Genomic DNA, 26,368 nt, shown 5'->3' with positions numbered 1-26,368 from the left:
GAATCTGCATCGAATTTTACATTCAGTTTGAGTATTCCTCTGTGGAAAGGAAACTATTCGGATGATTCGGAAGGCTGCAGCTATGGGCAACTGGTGATTGGCAGCTTCATCAGGACAACATGCTGGCTCATGCATCACTCCTGGTGCAGAGTTTTTTGGCAAAACATCAAATCACCCGGGTGACTCAGCCCCCCTACAGCCCAGATTTGGCGCCCTGTGACTTCTGGCTTTTCCCAAAACTAAAATCACCTTTGAAAGAGAAAGATTTCAGACCATTGATGAGATTCAGGAAAATATGACAGGGCAGCTGATGGCAACGGGGAGAACTGTGTGAGGTCCCAAGGTGCCTACTTTGAAGGGGACTGAGGCATCATTGTCCTGTGTACAATGTTTTTTATATTTTGTATCTTCTTCAATAAATGTCTCTATTTTCCTTCTTACATGACTGGCTACCTTCTGGAAAGACCTCATAGTGTATTCAAAAAGCCTGATTATCTCTCTAGTATACATATATGCATTTGACCTAGAAATATACACAGAATAAGCAGCATTAAAAATAAAGTTAAATATAGTTACCATAGGACCCAGCAATTTCATTTCTAATTATTCATTCAAGAGAAATGAAAAAATATGTCCTCGTCACCCCCAAAACTTGGGCATGAAGGTTCTGACGGATGTGGACAATAGCGAGCTTCTCTCTAAGTGACACACCCTTCTAAGAGCCGAGCACTTGCTGGAGGGGTGGGGGCAGCAGCTTCCAGTCCCCTCTCTTGCTCCTCCTGGTATGGAACCTCTGCCTCATGCTGAAGCCCGATATTGGCATGCGGCTCCCAACGCAGGGCTTCTCTTCCGTGAGTGGGGATTGGGCAGGAGGAGAGCGCTTTAACCAAGGAAGAAAACATGTTTTTGAGTTTACATAGCTCACTGGCATTGTTTTTGAGGTCTGCCAAACTGGCAACCCTGGGTGAAGATAATTCACAATAAACCAAAGCAGAAAGTTACCAAGAGAAATAGGTACAGATTTGGACAGATTGAAGCTTCACTTTTCCTTTTTAACCACTTAGCCCCAATTCTAAATATTATAAACCAGAGTCTGCTTCATCTGCCCGAAGGCAGGGGTATGTGGCTATCAGCAGATGCAGCCCCCAGCTAGTTTAGGTCAAATTCATGTGGCAGATAGGTGACCACAGGGGAAATGGTGGCCAAGTCTTTATCAGCACGATGACACCGGATACAGGCATACCTTCTGTTATTGCACTCGGCTTTATTGTGCTTCACAGGTGTTGCATTTTTGAACAAATTGAAGGCAAGACCCTCCACCAGCAAAAAGATTACAACTTGCCTTACTGTGGAACCCATTCTCTAACAGTGGTCTGGAAAGGACCCCGCGTCGCCTCTGAGGTATCCCTGTATTCTGGAGTGTGAAAGCCCCTCTCTAGACTCCCATTTACATTAAAGCAAACATTGAGGGCCCATGGTGCTATCGAGACAAAAATGCGATTCTTACCGTGAACAAGCTTCTCTCTGTTCTTTACAGACTGGTAAGCAGAATGATTCTCCCTGTTGCCTGCAACTTTTGAAAATGTTGTGCTATATGGCAAAAGGGACTTTGCAGCTGTGAAGTTACAGAGATTAAATTCGGATTATCCCGGATGACCTGGTGGGCCCAATCTCATCACACGAGGCCTTAACAGCAGTGACCTTTCTCCAGCTGGAGCAAGAAACAAGGGAGGTTCAGAAAGAGTTGGGGCATGGGAGGAACTGGATCTGCTGGGTGCTGGAGGGGCGCACGGTGGGAGAAGCATGTGGGCTGCTCCTACAAGCAAAGACAGGTCCCCAGCTGACAGCTGGCGAGGAAGTGGGGGACTCAGACTACAGCCACAAAGAACTGAATTCTACCTACAACCTGAATGAGCCTGGAAACACAATCCCCCCGACAGCCTCCCAAGAAATGCCCAGTCCAGCTGACAGCCTGATTTCAGCCTTGTGAGGCCCTCAGCCGAGGACCCAGCAGAGCTCGGCTGTGCCCAGATTTCAAAGCTATGGAACTGTGAGGTAATAAATGGGTGTTGTTTTAAAGCCACTAAGTTTGTGGTGGTTTGTCCTGGCAGCCATAGAAAACAAATACGTAACGCTTTTTTTTTTTTAAGAAACGAGCAGAATTCTGAAGCAAACCTGACTTGGAGTATCATTTTTTCCTCACTGCAATTGTGATGTAGGAGTCTTTGAATTCTTTGCCGAAGCCCAACACTTGCAGGCATCTGTGCCCCACTGTCCATGGCTGTAATCCATGCGAGACTGCGGCTTTATTTAGGGGGTTTTCCCTCCAAGACATTCTAGAACACACTGGGATGGAGAATGGGTTTCAGTGAGATCAGGACTGTGGCAGTAAGACCAGAGATCAGGCCGGGAACTAATCCAGCGGAGGGATGGCGTGGTGTATCTGGTAGACAGATCAGGTTGGAGAGGGAGACACTGATACCTAGTGGCTCTATAAAGGCTGCTCACGTGGAAAGTAGTCCCAGTGAGTTAAAGACAGAATTCAAGAGGAGGACTAAACTTGGGGAAAGACGATCACAGTAAAAGTTTGGTTTGGGACATGTTGAGTTTGAGGGGCTCAAGGAAGGAACATCGAGGTGGCATCCAGCAGGTAAGTGGATATTGGAAACTGAAACTCAGCTGATTCTCAATTTGAAAATCATTAACATATATGTTGATAAAATCATGTGAGTGAATGAGTAACTCAGAAGAAACTTATATATTTTCTTTTGCTTTAAAATGTAAGAAAAGAATGAAGAAGACGTATGTATAGAAAGTAACAGAGAGGAGATTTTGTTTGTTTGAGGAAAAGGATTAGAGGAGAAAGAAAAAAGAAAGGGCGTAGAAAAGATGAGGAAGTGTCCAGAAAATACAGGATCCCTCTTAGGGGAGAGAAAGGAGGTAGCTGGGAGGTGTGAAGCTAGAGAACGGCCCCCAGGAAGCACTGCCAGCCCAGGATGGCCGGCTAGATCCTTCCTGGGTGAATGAGGATGTGGCAGAACTGGCTGCTCACAGACACAGGTAACAGTATGGTCATTACCAGAGGGAAAGGGGGACGGGGCAGGTAGAAGAGGGTAAAGCGGGGATAAATGGTGATGGATGAAGACTTTGGGTGATGAACACAAGACATTCAAAGCATACAAGACAATATACAGATGATATATTATAGAAACGCATACCCGAAACGTATATAATTTTATTAATCAATGTCACCCCAATAAATTCGATGGAAAAAAACATATATAAAAGAAGGAGAGAAGGAGGCATAGGAAAAGACGACAGTGTTTAACCAGCCATTTGTCCATGGGGAGCTTCGTAAACTGGTGTTAGCAATTTGAGCAATGTTAATACTGTATTCCTCTTGGACGCAAATGCATATATACATGCAAATATACTTAAGTATATTCACTGAAGTCTTAGCTATTACAAAATCATTTACAGAGGAATTGGATACTCTCCCCACTGCCCTATTTCTGTGAAAACATTGCTGCTATCTTAAACAAGACTGAAAAATCTATTAGCTTATTCAATAGCCACCTCAGCATTCAACAGTTTCCTCCTGAAAGCTCACACAGACTTTTCCTGATACTCTTTCTGAATCCCAGCCTGGGAAAGAAACGTGAAGGCTGTGCACACAGCAGGGAGGGAGACTAAGTGCCCCCCGCCCCGGGCACAAGAGGACTCCCTGCTGCTTTACCAGCTGTGAGAAAGCAGCCATCCAGGGAAAGGACCACTTAGGACACAGTGTTTCTGATTTTTCTAGCTGGTCTGGGTGGGCTTGAAAAGAATTGAAGTTTAAAACACTCCAAAGCATCAAATGATTATTTTAGGCCATGGGGCCAGAGGCTACGCTTTCATTATCTTTCCCAAGGCCTCTGGATTTGGCTAAGAAGAAAACAGCTGTCAAGGTTCTCATAAACTCTCTCACACACCTGATTCAAGCTGTGCATGTGAAGCATCTCCAATATCTTTTACTGTTGCCTTTAAAAATTTCCCTTAGACACAGACCCAATATTGTTGTATTCAAACACATTTCTAGGACAAGGATTAAAAAGTACTTAAGTATATTTTTATTCTACTCTGTACCAGTGCCATACACACATATACACACACAACATTTTAGATTACTTAATAAGTTAAAACATTCCATGTTTTAATATTTATAACAAGAACATAAATGATCATTTCCTGAGTTGACAGTGCAATGTAAAATTTAATCTGTATTGCTAAGACTTTTTACAGCATAGAAACATGATCAAAATGACCATTTACTTTATCATGTCATAAAACACAGGAGCTCATTGTAGAATAGTGATACAATTTAAATGGCAAGGAGCTTTGTGATTCATAACAAACCACCTGTAAGGGTTTGTTGCCATGACTGACTTTCCTGGTCCAATATCAGTAGTAAAATAAGTTATGGTATAAAATAAAGCCATAGGTTATCTATACAGAAGGAATATTTGATTTCATTTAAGAAACTGAAGTCTGGAGTCTAGTTAACCTTTTAGCATATAAAAAAATGCTGTTTTAAAAAACCCTAAGCAATCACAAATGTAGGTAAAACAGTCGAATAAAAGACAATGACGGCTCTTCATTATTCCATAAAACTATGGATCTCATCTTTGGAAAAGTTAAGATCGTGCAGCAACCTGAAAAACAAATACAACGCACATGTCTCTCAGGGAAAATGTTTAAAAATAAGAAAGATTTTAGGGGTAAAATCAAAGTTTACAATCATAAGTATAGTACTTTAAAACACAATGATCACTTCTAAAAGATTAACAATAATCCTTTAATATCATCAAATATCTAGTGTTCAAATTTTCAATTGTCTCATAAATGCCATAATTTTTAAAAGTTTGTTTGAATCAAGATTCAGTTAAAGTCTACATATTATGATTAGCTGATAAGTCTCTGAGGTATCCTTTGATAAGGTTCCCCACCATCTGTCTTTGTACTGCAATTTATTTGACAAAGTAAGACTTCCATGCTGAGTCACCCACAGTCCTCATTTTGCTACATCCCTGTGGTATGTGTTAATGACATGCACTCTGACCTCTTATTGCCTGTAATTTAATAATTGGATATAGGGGCTGGATCAGACACAGGTTAAATTCTTTCTGACAACACTGTTTTATAGGCAGTATTCTTCTGTCAGGAGACACGTAACATCTGGTTGTGGTTGCCTCTCTTTTTGAATGCTAACAACTATCGATGATCTACATATAGGTTCATTAGGGATTGAAATTGGTGATATTCTACTTCTACCATTCTTTCTTCATTTATAAGCTGAGAAACTCTATAAAGAAAAACTTTTCTTTTATTATGTGGTTATCCTGTAGTACAGCTCCCATAGAAAAGGCAAAATAAATGCTTGATTTTTACCCCTTTATTCACCAGTTTTCAAAATAAGGAGTCTATCCCCATAGCATTCTATCTCTACTCTCTCCACTGAACAGAAAAAAACAGAAATACTTGGAAAACACTATAAATGGAGACTGAAATCTTAGAAATGGCTCTGTTTAGAATGTTCCTGAACATAATAAACATTTATTTAGTAGTTACTATATATACTCACTCTGCTAAGCATTTCACCATGGAAGTATTATTTCTTTCCTTTTACAGGAGAGTGCAATAAAGTTTAGAAAGGTTAAGTAACTGGACCTAGGTCACCCAGCTAATGACAGTAAGCTGGTTCTAAGTGGCAGAGATGGAGCTCACACCCAAATGGGGAGCTTCCTGAGCACACACACACGTTCAGAGCTAAGGCCAGTATGTATGGCACCGGAGACGCGAGGGCCACTCTGAGGCAGCAGTCGAGCCTCTCCCTGTGTGAGCCCGTCATACCTTTCCAGCTGCACCTCCTGCCTCCTCCGGCGCATGGCTTCACGCTAGCTACACTAGTCTTTTGAACACTTGCCTCTTTATTACATTTGCTCCTTCTTGCCCTACCTGCACCATTCTTCTCCCCTCGTATGACTAGCAACGCTAGTCATTGTAGTCCTTGTTCAAAGCACAGGTCCTTCTGACGGGAAGTGGAGTTATCTCCACTATACATGCCCCAAGGTAAAGGTAACTTGTCTCTCCCTCAATTTCCATAACACTTTCTTTTTATCGCTAGTAAGAGTATTTACGATATCCTGGTCATGTTTTAGTTATCAGTGTGTGCATCTGTCTCCATCACTAGATGGTTAGGCCTTGAGAGCAGAGACTATGTCCTTCATCTCTGTAATAGACAAAGTGGGTATTTAATGAATGAAAAAAACTTTACTGGCCAAAAAATTCTGAGTTTTTACTTATATTAAAGAAATAAGTTTCTGAGTTGTCATATCATACAAATTTGACAAATTTTCACCAAAAATGGAGAGTATGTTTGGAGTGGTTATGTTTATAATATAACCTATGCAGCAGACTAACATTAATTTTGGGGGCACTTAGGAGTAGGTATCCCAAAGGAAGAGTCATCTTTCAGGACAGAAAAAACTGTGATCTAATAAGACTCATGTACCTGCCAAGTAAGAAAGGTATGTCACATCCATTAAGAGGGTGACCACAGGAAATCAAAGAAATAAGAGTCCTAGAGTGAAATTCACAAGGGCTCTGAACTGCAGGTACTGACTTGAATTGAGCTACATCTCAAGGTAACCCTGTGCGCTGTGTTTAAGGGTGAGCAACAGCAGGGACTCGTGTATGCTGACTGATAGTACTCACAAGCAGCTCTGGGTGGGTGCAGCACAGAAAGATTAACTCTGAGGTAAAGTTGAGAAAATAAAGCTGTAGAGATTACAGTCAATTTTAAAAATGCAAAAATACTGGAACTGTGGCTACCTTCTATTCAATTATACATGTACTGAGGCTCCAGTATGCAAGATAGTGGGCTAAGTTTTGCCTGGAACCGAAATGAAGAGCCCTTGAGAAGCCCATAATTCATGGGAGAAAACAACCCACTTCTATCAGGATTCCTCCTCCATCAGTGGAAAGTGGACTATGTGGCCTTAACATTAGTCTCTTTCTTGAAGAAGAGTTTATGATTCCGATCATTTAAAAGAATTATTACATTGCAATCGATAAAGTAAGCATTAAGATACTTCTAAAATAGAAGTCTCAACAAGGTAGAAGAATGTAGTTATTAGTCTTTTTTTTAAAAGATTTTATTTATTTATTTTTAGAGAGAGGTGAAGGGAGGTAAAAAGAGAGGGAGAGCAACATCAATGTGTGGTTGCCTCTCGTAGGCCCCCAACCAGAGGACCTGGCCCGCAACCCAGGCATGTGCCCTGACTGGGAATAGAACTGGCAACCCTTTGGTTCGCAGGCTGGCACTCAATCAACTTGGCCACACCAGCCAGAGCTCTTAGTCTTTTTTTCTGAAAAAGTATTTTACTTCAAACCATGTTATTAATCTTCACTATAATTTTAATAGTTTTGTTTTAACTTTAAAGAAGTGGAAGTTTAATAGTAATTAAAAATATTTTTGAGTTGAAAAAACTTAAGCAGATGTACATTTTCCTGAAAGTATTAAAATCCAGAAGTATATTTAAATTTAATTAAAGTATCTTTTACCTATGACATGAAAAAAACATTTTTTAATGTCTATTTTTGAGGTCAATGTTTTTCATATTAAAATTAAAAATAAAATAGCAATAGATAAAATTACCTGGAAAAAACTAGATTTAGTCATATACCAAATAAGGAAAAACAGGGCATTTAAGGCAATCATATTTTAAAATCATCTAGAAATTCAACAGTGACTATATTTAACCAAATATTTTAAAGTGTCATTTTATAGTTAAATCAGTTCAAGGTGAATTTCAAATAAGATGGCCACTACTATTGATTTTTCAGTATCTAGAGTTCAACTTAGTCTTGGCTTATTATGTTCTAGTCTTGCCTTTTTGCCTTGCTGTCTGGGTTTTAACCACTGTATTATTTACCAATTTTTACCAGTTGCAAAGAATGAAGAGAGATCGAAAGCTACAATGAGATCAACACTGCTTATTAATTACTATATATTATAAAGCTTTGGTGGAAGAAGAGGCTGAATCGAGTGTCCCAAATAAGATTGTGGTACCGATCTTGTGAATGTACCCACACTGCCACTGATTAGCAGAGATACTAAGAGCTGACTGTTATCCAGTTTTTGTGTTCATATCTAACTTCACACATACTTTTAGCTTCCAACCCTTCACCTGCATGCAGAGTAAAAACTCTGTCATTTTCTTAGGCTATCACACACTATTAGAAGTGCAGGTTTGGTCCTGGCTTGGTGGCTCAGTTGGTTGGAGTATTGCCCTGTACACCAAAAAGATTGTGGGTTCGATCCCCAGCTGGGATGTGTATGGGTGGCAACCAATCCATGTTTCTCTCCACACCCACTCCACCAAATCAATAAACATACCCTTAGGTGATTTTTTTTTTTAAAGTACAGGTGCATATGAATAGGAGGAACTGAAAGCTAAGTCAACCGATCTTTATTTCACAGTCTTAAGGACTCTTTTTTCTACCACACTGCCACTCACCTTATTCCTTTTGCTGTAAATGGCACAGGTCCACAAATGCAGATGAGAACTTTGGATCTGTCTGAACTTCTTTTCAAAAATTCAGAAAGAAGACCTGATGAAATGTATCCCTTTTTGCCATTCCATTCAGAAGTAGGTGCTGAGAGAACAAATTCAACTTCAAATCTAGAGAAAAGAAACATTTTTAAAAGGTCTATTATTTTAACATATGATTAACATGTTCAAGTTTACTAAAATATCTTTTTCCCCTTGAAGATGATGTAGTATGTAAAAACTGATACACTTGTTAGAAAGTCACTGGAATAGATTATACTCAAAGATTTAACAAAAACATACAAGTGAATTCATATTTACTAAGCATTAGCTTTTATAAATGAGAAGAGTAATTTCGCATTTTTTGAACTCATCAGAAAGAGCTCTAAGGGATCTCAAAGAGCTACACATTTCTATTAATCATTTTCTTATATAAGTCACAATAAACAGCAATTACCAGCAACATGTGCTTTTTAATCTCTGATTCAAACCTTTTATGAGTTCTAGACCTTTATAGCCAACAGCCAATTTGACTTCTTACTAGACTATTTGTCTCAAAAGCCTCAACCTCATCCCACAACCTCGCTATCTCCCCCCTGATTTTATCTTTGTGAATGGTGCCACAGTCCACTTGGTTGCATAAGCCAGAAGCCTGGCATTTACCCTGGGGACCTCTCTCTGCCTCACGCCATACCCGCATCCCGAGCAAGGCCTTCACTGCCGCAACACTTCCCGTCTCTTTCTTCCTCCTATAACGCGGCTGTCATGCCCCACTCCTCAGTTCTTAGCTAAGCACCACTTCCAGTGCAGTCATTCGGTTTTTTGGTTATATGTGTTGTAGAAATATTTTCCTTTTCCTTTTCTTCATAGACCTTACTTCAGGTTTTAAATATGTGGTCACCAAGTAAATGTCCTAAGAGCAGGGACCATATTCACTTTGGCGATCACTAAGTGGCCAGCCCGCTGGAGGCACTCAAGTACTATGGAATGAAATAGATGAAAGAGAAAGAAAGAGTGCAGAATAAAAATGGGAAAGACCAAACCAAGTTTCACAGTGTAGCTATAAGCCATTTTCCCTCCACAGTTTTGTAACCTGTTAAGTGAATGGCTGGTGAAGAGCCAAGTATGATTCAAAATTCTGTGCTGTATCTCCTCCTTTTACTCCATTTTAGCAAAACAAAATTAATTCTTACCATTTTCAATAGTATCAGATCAAATGCATTTCTACACTTTCCAGTGAGTAATTGAGATATTTTTCTCCAGAGCGGAAGGAATTAATTATACATTAATCTATTAAGAAAAAGTTGAACATCTTCTCTTGTGAGGGGGCCTGAGGAATCAAATATGAGGAGAGAAACAGGAGGTGGCTGGTGCAGCGGCCCTCAGGTCGCTGTGCTGCAGTTGGGTCACGGTTCCCAAGAGCTGACAAAGCCTGGTCCAAGCACACGCACCAACTCTGGGACAGAGGGGCAGCCCCAGCTCCCACCTAGACTCCAGCCTTTAGGTCTTATTTGTCCGTTTGTGGAACAAGGCGGGAAAATTACATCATCTCTTATAATTTTAATATTCTGATTTTATATTTTTAAAAAACTTCTGAGTTATGTTTTATTTCTACCTTCAAGGTTCCCATTCAGTTTTAGCAGATATACTAGTCCACCTTATACAAAACAGCTTCCTCAAATACTTTCTTTTACTAACTTATTTCTCCTTTCTAGCACATGAAATTAAGATAGTTTTATGTTGGGAACCATCCTGCCTGGTTTCAGGAGCTATAGCTTCACCGACAGGTGAGAGGGCCCCAAGGCTGGAGCTGAGCAAGGCAGCCTTGGGAATACAAGCCACTGAGACAAAACCTGTCTCTCTGCCACCCTCACATCACGCTGCTTGGCCCTGGGGGGATGGCTGGTTAGTCAACGATGGGTAAGATCCCTCGATGGCAGGGACAACCTGAGAAAGGCACAGTCACATAGGGGCCATCAGGGAAGGACTTGGGGGACACAGAGAAAGGGCAAAAGACCCTCACCCCTCAGCTTTGATATAGCCAGGAGTCCCCATTCTATCTGAAAGAAGACTCCTTATCTCTTGGCGGCTCTGCTCTGCCCGCCTGGCTCTGGCTTGAAACATTACTAGAGGCAGCCCTAGACTGGGTCAGCCCTAGAAGTAAATTACTCTCCTTGAAGCAGGCTTTGTTTTTACTAAGCTATGAAAACCAGCTCACGCTGGGAAGGACATTTACATTATTCATAGACCCTGACCCTAAACCATTTGGTGCTCCTATGTTTACTTGTCTTGGACCCATGCAAACTGGACCCATGCAAATGGGTGCGTTCCTGCCCTTTGTCGTCCTCAAACATCACCTCTTCTCTAAACATTAACACACTGATGTAATGAGATTACCTGTACATTCCTACTACCTAGCCCCCATTGATAACCCTTTCAATAAAAGCCACTGAACACAGGGGCTCAGGGCCTTCTCCACTAGAAGGAATCGCCACTCCCTTTCCTTGCAGACCGAGAAGTGTCTGGAATGACTTATTTTATTTCCCCATCTGTGGTGACCCAGAGCGACTCTGCTGGACAGAGCCTCTTCCCCCTCAGTTTTAGATAAATCTGGAATGTAATTATTTGGTACCATGAGCGCGAGATCCTTGTTTGTCTTGTTCAATTTTGTACCTAGGCCTGGCTCAAGGTAAGTGTACAAAAAACCTTTGTTAAATGAATAAAGGAATTTATTTACAAAGAAGCCATAATGACTAAAAATAAAAACTGTAAGTAGAAGAACAAAGCCATTTGCTGGCATCTATAAAAGTCACACATAAGAATGCCTGTGAATGCCTATGTGCCTTTTTCTAGGAGGAAGGGTACAGCTCTCATTAGATCATCCGAGGGGACCCCAAAGCAGCTGCAGAACCACTTTCTTAGGACATTTCCAATTATACACGGATAACAATAAAAGATAGCAATTGCCTTGTTAAATTAAAAATAAAAATATCCTCTGGCTCTGTTTCTGACACATCTATCACTGGAATAAAACTACTAAGATATATAGATCTTACATACTGGCATTCCTCATTCCTGTTATCTGAAAATATTCATAGTAAATATTCCTTTACTGAGATGCTTAACAAAACAAAACAAAACAAGCCTAGTCAGTGGCAGCATGCTTTCTGCAGGTGTCTGCTAAAGAGTGGAAGTACCTGAGACACTTACATAAAGGGGATAAACTTCTCATGCCTTTTGTATTTATTCACATAATGGTCCCGTGGCTATAACTTTTGGCCACGCAACAGAAAAAGTTAAGAGGAGCATGAATGCAATGTTTAGGACTATTGTAAAGAGCCTGCTGTCCTGCCTATCTCCTCCTTCACAGGACTAGAAAAGAGCTTACCCGGCGCAGCAGCAATCCCAAGTTACCACTCAAGGATATGTGAATGAAGGATTTCTTACACCACATCAAGGCTCAGATGGTTACCATGGAATCAATCTCTTCTGAAGTGTTCTGCATGAAAGCCAACTTACTGTCTAAAGCAATGAAGGCCTTGAGGCATGAGGCAGCACAGACCCGGAGCCTGCAGTCATCCAACAACTAACTCTCCTCTAGCCACTCAGCTTCTAAAACCTACCGCCATCATATTTCTTACATATGCCCCCTACCTTCCTATTTTTACTGCCACAACTCCAAATAAGTCCCTCATGTCTCTTGTCTAAAATACTGCTCTAACAGCCTTAGCCCTAATCCATCTGACACACCACTGCCTGTAGTTCTCCTAAATACCCAGATCCAATCTTACAATAAATACCTTTGCTTCAAAAGCTTTAGTGATTTGTCACTGCCCACAGAGGATTATTTCACAGTATTTGCGGCCCCAGCCTTTTCTGGTTTCTCTAGTTAAAGAAAAATTACTACAAAAAGGAGGAAGACGTGGTATTTGCTCATAGGAAAAATAGCTCACAAAATAGGCAGCTAGGAGTTAAAACTATACAAAACCTACATACTATGAAAACATTTCTCAAAATGAATCTATGAGACACTGCTGCTCCTCCAGATGTACTGGTATTCCATGAAGAAAGGCTAACTATCAAATAAATTTGGGACTACTGAGTTGTTAAAAATTTAATAGATTTCTTTAGAATTTCTCAAATCCGTGGATATGATTGGAGCACATAAACATTCAAGAAACACATTCCATGAAACAAATCAGTTGAAGAGCATCAGGGAGGAACAGAAAGTAGTAGGAGGGCCCAGATTAGGGGCCCACGTATCTGTGAGCATCACAGGCTGGGGGAAACGAAAAGGGTTAAGGTACACTGTTCGTTTTACTTATGCTTCTGCAATCACAGGCTTCTGCTGTCTTAAAGAGGACAGATAATAACGCTGCTCACCCCCAGCACCAACACCTGAGTCCAGAAACATAGTGGGTCGTTATCTCTGGAGCCTGTCAGTAATATAGGGAGATAAGCTGCTGAGTGTTGCTGGGCCTCCCCATATCCACCTGATACATGCTTATTTAATATATGAATTACATTCAAGGTCTCCTATCGCCTGACTTTAGCCTACAGGTTTTTTCAACTGTAAAACAAGAGGATTAGAAGGGATCACCACTAAGATGCCTTCTAATAGCATAAACGTTTAATGATTTTATTTTCACAAGGTTATTTTACATTATTCTCCTTCATGCACTGTATTTACTTTAACAAAACTGGACTCCGCTCTTTTGCTAAAACACTCTGAACACCCTTGTCCTCATGTTTTTTTGTTCATGAAATCCGACAACCCAAATTTCTTTTCCTGTTTGTGAAATGCTAATAGTTTCCCAAAGCCCAGCTAAGAAGCCCCTTCTTCCATGAGACTGATCTCCCCTCACAAGAATAGACTTTCCCTAGACTTCTCTAACAAGCGACTTGCTACTCTCAAAGCACAGACTTCACAGCTACTGCTGTACTTTAGAACTTCTCTTCTACTAGGGTAGCCTGTCATTCTGTGACTGTTTCCAAAATTGAACACATTTTGCAAACAGCGAGCATAGAGATGCTTGAAGTGAGGTGCGTGAACTGTTGGTGCATATAACTGGGTCCATAATCCTTTTTCTTTTGTGCCCCACCCCCTTGCTGTTCAGAATCCTTTCTTTTTCTCTTTCCAGTACGTTCCAACCATTAACCTCATCCTTTCCAGACAGAAAATAAGGACGCTGACAATATAGTGTGTTGGGTACATTCTTTACCTTTCTAGAGGTTATTTGTCAAAATGTTTCAATAGCCTTAGTACTCTTTGACTTAGTGACTTTTATGGTGAATGTTTATCCTGCATAGTTAGAGAGGTACAGAACAACTTCTATTCACTATGTCAAACAGCAGGGGCTTGGTTAAATAAATTATTGTATGCTCACGTGACTGAATAAAATGCAACTATTAAAAATCCTGGTATAGTGCAGATTTTCCCAACTGGCACTGTGGGCATTTTTGATTGGCTATTTCTCTGTTGCAGGGGGCTGCCCTGTGCACTGCTGGACGTTAGCTGCATTCCGGGCCTCTACCAGTTAGGCCCCCATAGAATCCCCTCCATCAGCTGCTACCATCAAAAATGTCTCCAGACATAATGTCCTCTGGAGTATGGGGGCAGGGCGGGGGTAAAATCACTCCAGGTTGAGAATCACTGATTCAAAGTATTCTATACCTGGAGTATATACACTACATTAAGTAGTTAATGTAGTTATAAAAAGTATAGCCATGGATGGAACTGGAGAGCATTATGCTAAGCGAAATAAGCCAGGGAACGAAAGACAATACCATATGATCTCACCTATAAGTGGAACCTAACCAACAATACAAAGATGCAAGAAAAATAAGACCAGCAACACTGAAAGGAAAAGGAACCAACAGAGACAAGAGGGAAGGAGGGAGGGGGGGCGGGGAAAAGGAAGGGAAGGGGAAAGTCAAGGAACATATAGCAAGGACTCATGGACAAAACCAAAGGGGAAGAGCTGAGGGAGAGAAGGAGGGAGGGGGCAAGGGAAAGTGGTGGGGGGTAGGCAGAGACAAATGTATTTGAAAAAATAAATAAATTAAAAAAATAAAAAAGAAAAAGAAAAGAAAACAAATCCCTCCACACCTAAAAAAAGAAAGTATAGCCAGAATAACCATTTTATTTAAAAAAATACAAAACAAAAAAGTATGTATGTAGATATCAGTGTGTGTGTGTGTATGTGTGTGTCTGAGAGCTAGAGAGGGGGAGGGAGAGAATGAGGGAAAAGGAGAGAACGGAAAGGTACAGACCATAAATGTTAATAATCGTTCTTTCAATAACAGGATTATGGGTGATTTTCCTTACATTTTTTTCTATATAAATTTTATATATTAATTTTTCTATAATAAATTTATATAATAAATTTTTCTATATTAATTTTGTAAAGAGAGGGGGGAAATCAGCAAATCAACAACTTCTACTAATATAAAAGTATATGTTACTAGCTTTACTAAAATTAGGTTCTTATCTCCAAATATTACTGTTTTGAAAGGGAGAAAAATAGTTGCTATGTTATAAATGTTGCCCAGATTTCAACCTCATTGTCAGACTGTCCAACCCATTGAAATTAATTTGGCAAAGGTCGATGCCTCACAAGAGTCTGTGTATTTTACTGAGGGGAGGGGGGGCCCAATGTGTAACACTGAGCCAACTAGGCCTCATAGCACTGCTCAATAGTTAAGAGATGAGTGTACTTAGTTTGGATTTCAGTTTACATAGTATCTGCTACTGTACACATTTGCTTTCTGTTCAGCAATGTGAGAAAATGAAGATACACATTCCTGGCTCACCTAAGAAAATAAGCCATCCAAGTGCCTTGTTCACTGTTGCACGCCTGTGTACAGGCACACAGTAGATGTTCATGTGTATTTCATGAATGAATGAATGTTACAAATATGCTAATTATGGGCTAGGTACCTACATGTGCTATCTCCTTGTCCCCCTATCCAAACAATTCTGTAATGTAGGTATTGCTATCCCTGTTCTGCAGATGGGAAAACTGAGGCTCAGCCAGATCAAGTAACTTGCCCAAAGCCGCAAGTTAATGTTTCCGTTATACAATGACAGTTCTAAGAATTTCCTTGCTAATAAATTATATTATCTAGATAAACTCTGAGGACAAGCATAGCATGCTTGCTGAAAATGAAAATATTAGCTCATATACCAGTCTAATTATCCATCCTTCCTATCCTTCCTCATTCCACAAAGCATTGAGCGGAAGCTGAGAACTAATCATACAGACAGCAGTAGAGTATTTCACTTGTTTTAACTATAAATGTAAGAAAAAAAAATTTTATATTCATAATCCAATAAAAATTTAACCAATGAGATGTATTCAGATATCCCATTTTGTCATCAGAAACTTTGTTACTAAATCTAGAAGTGACATAAGAGAGTGAAGATGTAGAAAAGGGTGATTTAATATATAAAAATATAGCTTTAAATGCTAACTAAAATAATAGATGCAGCTAATTAAAATTACCTTATAGTAAATATGAACATTTCCTTTCCTTTTATGTATGAAACATTAGTTATGTTTTTGAATAAAGAGTACCAAAAGTCCATCAATAAGGCTAGGTCTCCCTTATATGTGCACAATGCTTCAGAATATTGTAAAATTCCTAATAAATGTTCCAAAGCTATCTATACAAGCAAAGCTTTTCCCTGTTCCTGTGAGGGCCTGACCGTGAGTCTGCAGAGGGCATAAACACAGTGCCAGACGTCAGTGCCAGCGGAGTGCCTCAGGAAGGAGCGAGGTCTCCAGAAAGAGGAAGAAGGTTAGGGAGCAGAGAGGGTGATGGCACACAGAGGCAGGCAGAGCAAGAAGAGAAAGAGAGGGTGCAGAAGAGGGAGGAGGATAAAGACAGGCCAGAAGCCAGAACAGTGTCACTTGTCCTGCAAGCTGGAGGGCCCCACTCAGCCGGTGAGTGCGGTTAGAGCCAGTCACCCGGAAGGCGGGGAGCAGGGGCCTTTCCCACCTCAACGCTGCGGCCTGCGCAATTCCACCCACCCAAGTTATGTGGACCAAGACAAAACAAAACAAAACAAAACAAAACACACAGCTGACTCTATTAAAAGACACTTCATGTTCAGAGGCTATCAATACATTCCATTTTACCAATTACTTCTTGAATTAAACTCCTATTAAGAGACTGAAAATACAATGTCTGCTCATTATAAGGGAACTATCTTAAATTATACAAAAATACTTAAAAAAAACCCCTAGCTAATAAAAGCCTACCTATATGTGTTTAATTTTTTAAAATGTTTAGGAAAACAAGAGCTCAAAGAGTTAATACAGAAACAAGATACATGTATTTTGAGGTCCTCTATAACGACAATTCAAATACCTGAGGTAGGGCTTCACAGTTTCCAAAACATCTACATTTTTCTAAGCAGGAAAGATATTTTATTTTGAAGCTAAACAAACAGGCCCACAGAGTTAACTAATTTTTGAATAAAGTTTCAAGCTAGTGAAGATAGAATGAAAACTAGAATTTAGGTCTTTAGGCTTTTTAATACATGCTACTTCCACTTTGAAAATTAGCGTGGAAGACTTGAAAACCTAGGACTTTGTATTTCTTTATAAATCATGCTCTAAGTTGCCATACAACTACCCATATATGGTAAATATTCTTAGGTTTATGTCTTAACTATGAGAAGAGTAAATACTTGAAGGATAAATAAGTTCTGGTCACCATTAATTTGTGAAAGTCCTTTATTAAAAGAGAAAGAGGAGGATGGGAGATAACAGGAAGGAAAAAACTAGGTAAGACCCCTGTATTACCTTATTAAGGACATTTGGAAAATATTCAGAAGTACCTGGAGCCACAGGAGAAACAGCTGAGTTTGTGAGGTCTTCAACTTCAACTTTTATAAAGCTTAGAACTATCTATACTATGCTATCATAAACATACTTACAGATACTTATAAAGCCCTAAAATTATTAGAAATAGCTTTTATTAATTACAAAAAGTACTTCAGGTTATCCAATTCACTCTTCTTCTAAAAATTTTATTTAGAATTTCCCACTGCTTTCAAATTTCTTTAGGGGAAATCGGGAGTATATCCATTTAAATGATCTTACTTCAGTTGCCTGTGCTAGAGCTCATTTTTCAATGAAACACTTTTTCACTCTGCTATCCTTGCTGCCTCATCCTACCACTGAGTCCAGCCCAACTCAAACTTTTTCTACTGCCTACACCCGCATTTCCCAAAGTGTGTACTGAGGACCACTGGTGAAACAGTTATTAGTACATGCTAATGTAAACAAACAAAAATGAAGAGAATCTTGCTAAACAATGCAAGAAACCCTCCCTCTCCCAACCTTTTGGAAAGCCACTATGGACATGAGCATATTAAAGGCTCTAAGAAATCCTGCGGTAAAGAAACATGCTTATTTTTCCTTAATCCATCTCACCAAATTTATCCCCATTATAACCAGAAAATTTTGGCTACACTGAAACCCAGCTCAGTATAAAAAACATAACATAAATATAAAACCATAGTATATAGTGATACATAGATGATGTCACATTGATCTTATCAAACTATTTCTTTGAAGGAAGAGTTGTAACATTATTTACATTTAGAAAGTTATTAATTACTTTATTTTTTTTCTTTGAAGAAGCTTCCTGGTCAATTAAAAACTCCACCCACAGGAAATAATGCCAAGACTGACTATATATGTGTGAATATTTAAATGCAGAACTAGCACCAATTTAATACCTTTTATCTTTACATGATAATTTCTCCAATTGGCTTCTCCAAATTATATCATCTTCTGTTTTATTGAAGAACATCAGCTTTGCTTTCCTTAAAAGAAAAAACAACAACCTACTCAAAAAAAACTATTTCAATTAAAATATGCATGAATGGAAAATCTAAAAGTAAACAAGTATAAATGTTTTTTAGTACCAATGAAATAACCAAAAGAATCAAAATAAAAAGAATCAAACTAGTTAAATAGTTAGGACTTGAGGAGGCAGAGTTAAAGAAATGAATGAGGGAATGAGAACATGTCTATTAAGGTCTACTGAGTAATTAAATAATTTAGAACACCCTATACTAATCTAACAGCTTCACAAAAGGTAGTAATTAAAGATAAAATGACATACCTGAGACTGGGTATATTATTCAAGGCATAATTCAGTATTTTAATCATTGATGTGAAGCCTGTTCCAGCTGCCAACAAAAAGAGGTCTTCTAATTCTTGGAACTGGGATATTTTAAAATTGCCCTCAGGACTGCTTACAGAAACAAAATCTCCTAAACAATGAAATATAAACTAAATCAGAAAAAAATTATCTGAGGAGGTTACATCTAGCTGAATTTAGAACACTGGTGAGTAACAGGATGAATGTTTAACTTTCAGACTACACCTCAGTCTTTAAGGTTATGTAAGGAGTTTTAAGAGTACATTAGGCCACCAAGTATGTCTGCATTATATCACTATAATCAAATTAATAATGAGGTTTTATTCACTCATTTCCCAACATTGTTTTCCCAAACCATTTGTAGTCTCTAATTTACAAACTACTGCCATATATTTAAGTACAAATTATCAATAAATAGGTAGCTACATTAAATTATAAGCACCTCAAAAGCAGAGTCCATGTCTACCTGTCTTGCCCAGTACAGGGTAGAAAAAAGATATTTGCTACTTACATATTGATTCTAAACCATAGTAATAAGACTAATAGGAGAGAAAATTGAAATAAAAATGTATTCTAAAGTCTTATGTTAGTAAATGTGCTAACTTCACCATCAAATCTTTGAACAGACTAATAGATTAAAACAAGAGCTGTTCTGAATTCAATTCCTACAAAAACAAAGCAAGATCGGAAACTGTACTTGGAGCATGCAACTTTCCAATATAGATTCAAAATAGTTGAAAAAAAAAAGTTTCTGAAATGCAGTTGTTATAACCAATATATACCACTCACATAATGGAACTGCCTTTAGGATATTTAGGAAATATTTAGGATATTTCAGAAACTTTCAGTGGAATTGAAAAGTAAAAAAAGCTGTCCATATTTTAAAAGGAATTTAAAATTTTTAAATGCTTGAATGTTCATAATTTTTTCTTTCTTTTCCATAGCAAGATAGTAAGAATCTTGTAGTAATTGATGAATTAAGCATTAAAAAGTAACAAAGCTCCTTGTTACAGCTTGAAAGTGATTATAATATCAGAATATCCCCAGGGTATTATTGGGTAGCCAAGAAGTTCGTTCAGTTTTTCCTGTACCATGGCTCTAGCAGTGCTTAGTTGTCTTTAATTTCATTTGAAATAACTTTGTTAGACTATATTGTGACAGCTGTCATATCAGTGTGCATTAAAAAAACATCAAAATTGAATTTTTATGCAGCCACTTTAATATTAAAGATGAAAAAAATACTCAACATTTTCTGTATATTATGCTTTATTATTTCAAAAAAAGTTAAAAACACATCTGAAACGCAAAAAAAAGATTTGTGCAGTGAATAGAGAAGGTGCTGTGACTGAACGTGTCAAAAGTGGTTTGCAAAGTTTCTTGATACTATTGACATTTTGGCCAAGTAATTCTTTGCTGTGGGGCTGTCTTCTGCATTGGAAGATGTTTAGCAGCACCCCTGGTCTCTACCCACTAGAAGCCAAAAGCAGGAGATAGCTGACATACTCAAAATATCCAAATCAACAAAGTTATTGATGAAAATGAAAAATATGTCTTTTATTTTACAGAAAAAAAAATAGTGGACTTTTTGGTCAACCCAATAATAAAGAAGCCTCACAGAATGATGCTAACTTGGTAACTTTTGTCCACAGTCCAGGCCTTCGAGCGTCACAAAACTGATTAGACTAAAGCAAAGTGCCTGATGCTAATCAAATTCCAACAAATTTAAGCACACGTGCCAGAATGGTCACTGATTTATAGCCAAGCTCTCTCCCTTTGGTCACCTGAATATTACACACCCCATCTAGGGCATTTTATTCATTTGACATGTGAAGGCCAGCACAGTCACAAAGTTGCTTGGTGAACATGGGATTGAAACAGAGAAATGGATCATGTCACAGGACAGTCCCTTTAGGCGATGATGAGGCCGCAGCGTTATCGCTACCATGTCAGTACTCCATCTGTGTGAAACAAGTATTTGTGCCATGTCTAGGTCTCCGTAAAAAGCTGAGAGAACATTGATCTTAAGCTTTCAGCTTTAATTTTCCATGTTTTAGGCTAACTCTCCACCTTGTTCTGTTCACTCCATCTCTATGAATAAGCTATAAACACCACCGGATAAGCTTTCACTTGCTGTATTACAATCATGTGTCAGTCTTTCACAAGATGAAGGTCACCTTCACTAGATTTGTGGGTATCCCAAAATTCTTTAGGTTCACATTTATAGTCACTATTTTGACTTATGTAACCAAAGATGACTAATTACATCATTACATATAGATTTCTAAGCCAACTTTCAGAAAACAACGTAATCTTCTTTATTTCCAAATTTTGCGATCTATTTCACTGTAACTCCAATGTACTGCTAATACTGCCTTAAAAAAGGGACAAATACACTTACTGTTAGGCAAAGGCTGTGAAAAGTTGAAGACACAGAAAAGGAGTAGAAGCAGCAAGAAGATTCTCTAAACCTTAATAAATTTCACTGAGTACTTCTAGTTATTTTTTTCAAAGATTTCAATTGATAACCTATTATGTGCCAACTGCCGTGCTAGGTGCAGAAAATACAATGATAAGTAAGATACGACCTTTAAATCCAGAGTCTTGCAAAGAAGAAATATTATTTATTCTTATCCTAGAGCTACAAGCAACATGTTAGGTATTGCAGGATTCTGGGGAGGAAGGAAGATTCATAAAAGAAGTGATATTTTGTTTGTTTGTTTGTTTTTATAGAAAAAGGCACTTTATAGATAGAGAAAGGGTCGATGAGCATTGTAGGGGTCAACTGTATTTATCTGTAAATAAGGATGATGAGCTGTGGAACTCTGAGTAGCACAAGGATCTGTACATCAAGAGATGAAGCTGGAGAGATCACGAAAGTCTTTGTAGGTCATGCGGGGGACTTAATCAGTTAGGTAATGGAGACGCAGCAGAAGTTTCAAAGCTATAGAACACCATGGTTAAATCTATTCTCAGGGTAGTTTGGCAAAAGAACTGGAAAATGCAAATAGAAAGACTCCAATTAGAGGCAACTAAGAGAGACCAGTTAGAGGCCAAGAGAGAAATGAGGAAGGCTTGATCTAAGAGGGAGGCTAAAGGGACAGAAAAGAAAAATCAGAAGTTGAGGTTGGCTCAACAGAGTACAGTGTCTGACTGGATCGGGAGGGAGAAAATGGGAAGACTCCAAGATGGCTCAAGTCTCTGGACGGGGTCACGGGTGAACAGTGATGCTGCAAATAATAAAGTGAGTATGGAGTTATGACAGGTTGGGTGTCATAAGAGAATAAAGAGAACATGACTCTGGTTGCAGACATGTTGCGCTTAAGATATTTGACAGGCTCCTAGATGGAGATAACTAGAAAGCAGTCTAACATGTGCTCCATCCTAGAACACAAATGAGGTAAAAAAACAAAACAAAAACAAACAAAAAAACACAAAATACTAACCAATCTGAAGATGATCAAGCTCTGGTGTGAAGAATCCAGCAGGATAGATTTTGATCAGAAAGTAGATGTATTTATTGTTGGGAAGAACTGGTTCCTTGAACTCTGAGAGTAAGGAATCAGACACAGGTGTATATGGCTTCACTATTTCTGTTCCTAGAAGAAGTCATGACAAAGAAATTCAATTATAAAAATCTAAAAAGCTCTGAATGAAGATAAAACATACATATTTTCTGATGCAATGAGTATATATTGAAGCCTTTATGCTTAATGTGTATATAATTTTAACTATATGTTCTACATGTATATAGTATAGATATATATACCCCAAGCCTATATGTGCTGAAATAATTTTAACAGATCAATATTTTATCCATAATATACACAATCTGTTTTTATTAAGTGTAGTTTAAGACCGGGATTTCTGTTAATAAACCCAGATAATCTTATATTCTATCAGCACACAAACTTTGTAATAGGCCGCAACAAAAATGGCATAAAAAGTTTAGAGATTTAAGGAGGTACTTACATAATAATTTTAATTATAAATAAAAATTTTAACAATGGTTGCTGATCATTTATTTCAGTGTCAGAAAGGGAAGAATTTCACATTTTACTTTACATATGTTAAATTGTTTCAATGTCTACTATAGTATAAATTACTTTGGTAACTGAATGAAAAGAATATTAATCCAACTACTTTTGAATGACGGCCTGACATTAGATGGTGAGGAGAAAACCTTCACAGTTCCATCATAACGGACCATATACACCAGATCCTGGCTGGTATACTGTTAGACCAATTGCTGGAAACACCCTAACTAACATGAGAATGTTACCTTTTACAGCTTCAAAAGGCCAGGAAAATGTTAGACGTTAGTGAGATGGGTATTTAAAACAAATAAACAATTTCAGGATGAAAAGGAGGGAAAAAAATTTGCACAGTAGAAATACATTTACAGATCTTCTTATACTGGTGGCACATATAAGGAATCTATTTATAATCATCCACTCATCTTGAAATTTTATAAATTCAACTTTATAAACGACACAACCATAAGTGGCTTCTAAGAGATGCTGGTGTGTGTTTCTAGGAGTTGTCTTCCCAGAGGGGTATTGGTGCACTCCGTCACCTCTTTCCTCCAAGGCTTTGTTAGTAATAAATTACAGTGCTGGTGGAGCCCTCTCTGTGACTAGTGGCAATGTCTCTGGTCCCTGCAGAAACACCGCACAGCTGTAGTTCCAACATGCAGGGACACTGCATCCACAAACCTAGAACCTGGCCATCCCTAAATCTAGCTGCCCAGAAACATTTAATAATACCCTAAATGGGGGCTTCCTAAAGAGATTAGCACTGATTTTGCACTGCTTATAAGAGAAGAAACTCCTCCCCCAAATCTCCTTGCCTTACCTGTAATAGTTAGCTTGAGGTAAACATGTTGCCCAATTGGCACCTGAAGATGAGTGCTCCGTGGCAGCATCAGACAGAAAAACTTCGTATCGTGAGTAACACTTTCCTTGGAAATTAACTGGCACTTTCTGTAGTACAAACCTAAAAAGTGATTCATTTTCTCTTATTCATGAATGCATTAAGTAAGAAAGATACTAGACCCACTAAGTGAAAGCACAGACTCAGCTTTTGCTCCTTGGTTGAGCTTGAGTTTCACTAAAAGATATACGTTTTTAAAATTCATCAGTATTTTGAAAACCTTATAGTGTTAATTTTTTCCATTTTATTTCCAAAAATACCTATTTTCTAAAACCGGGAAATATTTTTATAATTTGAAAATAAACTTTATAAAATGAGTATTATATTTTATGTTCATGCTCATGTCTGATACTATATAGTATGTTAAAAACATTACCTTTTAAAAAATTAAAACCTAATTTATTTCTTTTTAAATTAACATTTATAATTACATCTTTTAAAGCCTTTTATTAACAAGTTATATACTTAAATTATGGATGTGAAAGATATTTGACAAGCAACAAATCTACATTCTAAATTCTTTACTTATAGAAGGGAAAAGTTTTGTAACTCAAATATTGAAAGTTTAACCATATTAGCACCATAAATACCTTTAGAAATATTTTTTTCATAAAGGCAGGAAAAATATACATTCTTATATATACACACATTTATATACAAGGTCTGTCCAGAAGGTATCCAGCCATGCGCTATGAAAAATAGAGACATTTATTGAAGAAGATATGAAATACAAAAAACACTAGACACAGAGCAATGATGAATCCTTAAAAATAGGCACCTTGGGACCTCACACAGTTCTTCTAATCTCCATCAGCTACCTGTCATCTTTTCCTGAATCTCACTGACGGCCTGAAATCTCTTCCTTTTCAAAGGTGATTTTAGTTTTGGGAAAAGCCACAAGTCATAGGGCACCAAATCTGGGCTGATTTAGCTGAGTCACCTGGGTGATTTGATGTTTTCACGGAAAACCATCATGTGATGCATGAGCGGGCACGTTGTCATGATGAAGCTGTCAATCACCAGTTGCCCATAGCTGTGGCCTTCTGAATCATCTGAATAGTTTCCATGGAGGAATATTCAAGTTTAACGCAAAATTTGATGTGAATCATGTGAGCAGATTCGCTGCTCTGCTCATTCAGTCATTTTGCATGCAACAGCCACACAGTACACATGCTCACCTAACAGCATCTTCCATCCCCACTGACTAGTGAAATTGTCATTGTTTACACGTGTGCATTCCAGGCCACTCTCCTTGGCTAGCAGATTATAGCAATGTCACTCAAACCGTTCTTGTTCTCACTTAACAATAGCTAGAGTTTTTCCAGACAGACCTTGTATATGTATTAATATGAACATGAATTATAAAACATTTTAACTGTCAAAAAATGATTAAAACAAAAAATGTTTAAGGGTGTAAGTCTTGATTACCTAAAACATCAATTAAGTGAAAAACTGAAGATGCCAGGTTTGTGGTACTAAAATAGAAATAAATAAAAGGAATCAAGTAGTTCTATAAATATTAGAAATATTTGAAATTAATATCCCAAGCTCAGAAAATATTACTTGTATACGGAGTGAAATTATACCACTTGAGTTAGAAAAAGTTGCTATAGACGTTCTGACACCACTAATATTTTCACTTGTAAATTCTCTTTTAGATGGAAACAGCACACCAGAGTAGACTGATGACCATGGTTTGTTTCATTATCTCCTCTCTCATAAAAAAGCATTTATAGAGATGTATCAGAAATCAACCTTGAAAAAGCATTTATCATCTTAGTCTCTTTTTTTAATCTAAAAAAATGTATGTGCCAAAAGACTTATTTAGATCACAGGACATGAAGGCTCAATATCTAACAATGATCAATGGTTAGCAGGAGACTAAAATTCACAATCCTAAGAAATTATTTTGGCCACAGTTTCATCTAATTTCTCTTTTTTCCTTGTCCCTTTTGTGCCCCCAAGATTCCAGTCACTATATCTTTCTACCTGCTAGCACAGTAGCTTGGTATGCATATAAGTTTAGAGTGCATCATTGTACACACAAAAGCTGAGGCGTCATTCTGGTCACTACATTCTAGTGCAAGGGCATAGCTGAGACCAAGTTACAGCTAAGGGTGCCACGCTAAAGTTATCCAGGAGGCCTAATCCAGCACTGGGATGACAAAGGATTAAAAGACATAGACTCACCCTCAAGGGGACATGAAGGTTCAAATGATTTCCTTATCGCTTCTTCCAGATCCTTCTGGGACCGAGACCCACATACTACATGCCCTAAACATTTAACTTATAAATTATATGAATAACTGTTCAATAAAATACGTTCTGTGCTGTATCCTGAAATATACCTTCACAAATATCCTAGGAGGCTAGGTTCAAATTCTGGATTCTTAAACTCCTCAGAGTTCCGTTCAGGAAGATGGCAGAGAAGTGAGTGCTGCGCCCCACTGACTGTCTCCGGCCTGCCGCCTTCCTTTGCTTCTCACCCTGGCTCTGTCTGACCCTGAGTGAGGTGTGGGCACACCATCCCAAGGCTCTCCCTGCAAGCAGCTTTGGAGAGACCTGAGAGACCTTAGACAGAAGTGGATTTGGGGCCACTTAAACAGGGAATTCTGGGGTTCCGATATCTGAAGTGTGGTGTTACAGAAAGAGCATGAGCTCTCAGTGGA

At 38.4% G+C, this 26,368-nt stretch overlaps 1 protein-coding gene across 1 annotated transcript in view; it reads right to left on the bottom strand.

Annotated features, from left to right (window-relative positions):
- Positions 1-3,355: 3,355 nt before the first annotated feature.
- Positions 3,356-26,368, bottom strand: part of LOC129067605 (cytochrome b5 reductase 4) — a 76,174-nt gene continuing 53,161 nt past the window's right edge. The window contains exons 11-16 of the mRNA XM_054569672.1: positions 23,622-23,762; positions 22,214-22,366; positions 18,732-18,882; positions 18,343-18,429; positions 8,559-8,723; positions 3,356-4,691 (exon numbers count right to left, since the gene is read on the bottom strand). Coding sequence (XP_054425647.1) covers positions 4,637-4,691; positions 8,559-8,723; positions 18,343-18,429; positions 18,732-18,882; positions 22,214-22,366; positions 23,622-23,762 — 752 coding nt within the window. The 3' untranslated portion in view covers positions 3,356-4,636. The remainder of the gene's footprint in view (positions 4,692-8,558; positions 8,724-18,342; positions 18,430-18,731; positions 18,883-22,213; positions 22,367-23,621; positions 23,763-26,368) is intronic.

The sequence above is a fragment of the Pteronotus mesoamericanus genome, unplaced genomic scaffold (genome assembly GCF_021234165.1).
Source record: "Pteronotus mesoamericanus isolate MK-2021 breed Mesoamerican mustached bat unplaced genomic scaffold, CSHL_Meso_final contig_20, whole genome shotgun sequence".
NCBI lineage: Eukaryota > Metazoa > Chordata > Mammalia > Chiroptera > Mormoopidae > Pteronotus > Pteronotus mesoamericanus.
Note: the sequence above shows the minus strand (reverse complement) of the source record. Positions and strands in the feature narration are given on the sequence as shown.